The sequence below is a fragment of the Notothenia coriiceps genome, unplaced genomic scaffold (assembly GCF_000735185.1).
Source record: "Notothenia coriiceps isolate Sejong01 unplaced genomic scaffold, NC01 NC01_scaffold00012622, whole genome shotgun sequence".
Classification (NCBI taxonomy): domain Eukaryota; kingdom Metazoa; phylum Chordata; class Actinopteri; order Perciformes; family Nototheniidae; genus Notothenia; species Notothenia coriiceps.
In genome coordinates, this window is record NW_011345323.1 from 1 (window position 1) to 2,889 (window position 2,889).

The 2,889-nt window shown below is 48.3% G+C and overlaps 1 protein-coding gene across 1 annotated transcript; it reads right to left on the reverse strand.

The window, feature by feature from the left end:
* Positions 1–1,062: 1,062 nt before the first annotated feature.
* Positions 1,063–2,804, reverse strand: LOC104947539 (protein Z-dependent protease inhibitor-like; the record flags this gene model as incomplete). Its single annotated transcript, XM_010773588.1, has 3 exons — positions 1,063–1,252; positions 1,466–1,739; positions 2,483–2,804. Coding segments are annotated over 3 exons (786 nt in total), but the record flags the coding sequence as incomplete, so codon positions are not given.
* Positions 2,805–2,889: the final 85 nt, after the last annotated feature.

The window sequence follows — 2,889 nt, forward strand, 5'->3', positions numbered from 1 at the left end:
TCAAACTTCCTTTATAACCTCCTTTAGCTTAGGAACCACTGGACCTCCCTAACCAAAAGGAGAGGAGAAAATGCTGCCCCACAATGCCTTGCATTTGCCGTCACACAACAGTCGGCCATTCACGGAAACAAGCGATTATGACGGAGAAATGATATCATGAAAGTTACGGTGCTTATTAAGCATTTCAAAACGTATGTGGTAAGTTGCCAAAGTGCTTTGTTTTGAACGTTCATCAGTATTATAATCAAAAAGAGAAATATGAACGTTAGTTTTTACTGAAATTGATCAAATAAAGTCAACATTTCACTGAACTGTGTGGGGTTTGTTCAACTTTTAAAAGATGTTTGAATGATGTACACAGTGATAGGTGTTAAGGACTAACGTTTATAATAAATACATTTGTATTGATTTTAAGATCTTTTCATCCAATCATACGTATTGGGATCATTTGTATTAATGTGGACCGGAGGGAGAGGGTGACGAGCAGAAGTTTCACTTTTTTATTTCAATTCCAACTTTGGTCATGAAGAATATGTTTCTCTGTTGTCCACGTTCATAAAGCATAAAGCAACAGCATCAGAGCACGGTGCAGAGTCTCTAGATGAGTCCCTCCTTCTTATTAAACATCCATGTTGTAGTCCGCTGTATAGAAAACTGTAGTTTCCATAGTTTCCCCACAGCAGCAGACGCACACAATGACGTCCGCTGGCGCATTATAAACACGTGGGATAGTGAAAGAGCAGTCGATTCTCTAAAGTAGCGCAGTCTCTTCTCCTAAGTCCTTTTGAATTCTCCTATCCACTATCCCTTAACCCCGTGACCTTTCACTCAGAGGTCAAGGGATAGACGATAGGGATAGACGATAGGAGCAGATTTTTGGATTATCCGACCGCAACCTGTGAGTTTCACAGCTCCGCCCTCCCCCCAGAGACTCACCTGGGTGAGTTTCAAAGCTCCGCCCTCCCCCCAGAGACTCACCTGTGTGAGTTTCACAGCTCCGCCCCCCCCCAAGAGACTCACCTGTGTGAGTTTCACAGCTTCGCCCTCCCCCCAGAGACTCACCTGTGTGAGTTTCACAGCTTCGCCCTCCCCCCAGAGACTCACCTGGGTGAGTTTCACAGCTTCGCCCTCCCCCATGTTGCTCAGGTCGGCCTCCTCCTGGAACACCTGAGTGATGTTGAGAGTCTGCAGGACGTCACGCAGAGAGTAAGAGCGTTCCAACAGGAAGCGAGGAAGCTGCACCTCCAACTTCCTGTTTCGGAGCAAAACATAAACACAAAACTAAAATAAATCACGTCAAGAACGAGGATGGAAGGAATGAAGGAGTTAGGAGGTAGGACATGAGGGTATAGGAGATAAGGGGTAGGAGGTAAGGGGTCAGGAGGTAAGAGGTAAGGGGTCAGGAGGTAGGAGATGAGGGAATAGGAGATGAGGGTATAGGAGGTAAGGGGTCAGGAGGCCTCACGTCTTCTTCAGCTGTCTGATCCAGGTCTGGATCTGGTCTCCGGTCACTGCCTCCTCCACTGAAGTGATGTCCACGTCTTCATCGGGCAGGACCACCAACATGGCCGCCCCGCCGGCCATCGGCAGCTTCAGGATGCCAGCCTTCAGCCCGAGGTCGTAGGCCAGGAAGAACTTATCTGCCCGGAACATCATGGGAACCATCACCACGCGGTACTTGTTCACGTAGAACCGCTCGTCCTGGGTGAGGGACTCGTTAAAGGACGGACTGAACGTAACTGCAACAGACAAAAAACTGTATTTATACAACAAGACAAACATATAAACAACACAATCCTCAATACTTTAATAAACTGGTATCGGAGGTAACTCTGAAACTGGTATCAGGGGGTAACTCTGAAACTGGTATCAGGGGGTTACTCTGAAACTGGTATCGGAGGTAACTCTGAAACTGGTATCAGGGGGTTACTCTGAAACTGGTATCAGGGGGTAACTCTGAAACTGGTATCAGGGGGTAACTCTGAAACTGGTATCAGGGGGTAACTCTGAAACTGGTATCGGAGGTAACTCTGAAACTGGTATCAGGGGGTAACTCTGAAACTGGTATCAGGGGGTAACTCTGAAACTGGTATCAGGGGGTAACTCTGAAACTGGTATCGGAGGTAACTCTGAAACTGGTATCAGGGGGTAACTCTGAAACTGGTATCGGAGGTAACTCTGAAACTGGTATCGGAGGTAACTCCTTAAACTGGTATCGGAGGTAACTCTGAAACTGGTATCAGGGGGTAACTCTGAAATTGGTATCGGAGGTAAGTCTGAAACTGGTATCAGGTGGTAACTCTGAAACTGGTATCGGAGGTAACTCTGAAACTGGTATCGGAGGTAACTCTGAAACTGGTATCAGGGGGTAACTCTGAAACTGGTATCGGAGGTAACTCTGAAACTGGTATCGGAGGTAACTCTGAAACTGGTATCAGGGGGTAACTCTGAAACTGGTATCGGAGGTAACTCTGAAACTTACCCTGGTAAGCAGCAGCAGTGGCAATCAGCAGCTGGGTCTGGGGGTCCAAGTCGGTCACCAGCTCCCTGACGGTGTCTCCGGTCCATTCCTGAGCCAACAGGTTGATGGTGCTGGCCGCTTCCAATGGTGACGTGTAGGCCAGACTCTGAGCGTTCCCTCCATACTTGGTCTGAACCAGGTCCAGGAAGGACGAGGACACCTGGAGGCCTTGTCTGGGGAGGAGGGCCGTGCCCTGCCTCAGGTTCTTGTTAAGGCTGGCATCCTCCACCGCGCTCCTGAGACTCTGGAACAGGTCTGAGGACAGATTCTGGATTACTGACCATCATGAGGTCTCAGAGACTGACTGACGGTACTCATCATGTGAGCCGAAACCAGTTTCCAACGGCTTCATTTTACATTTCCTACTT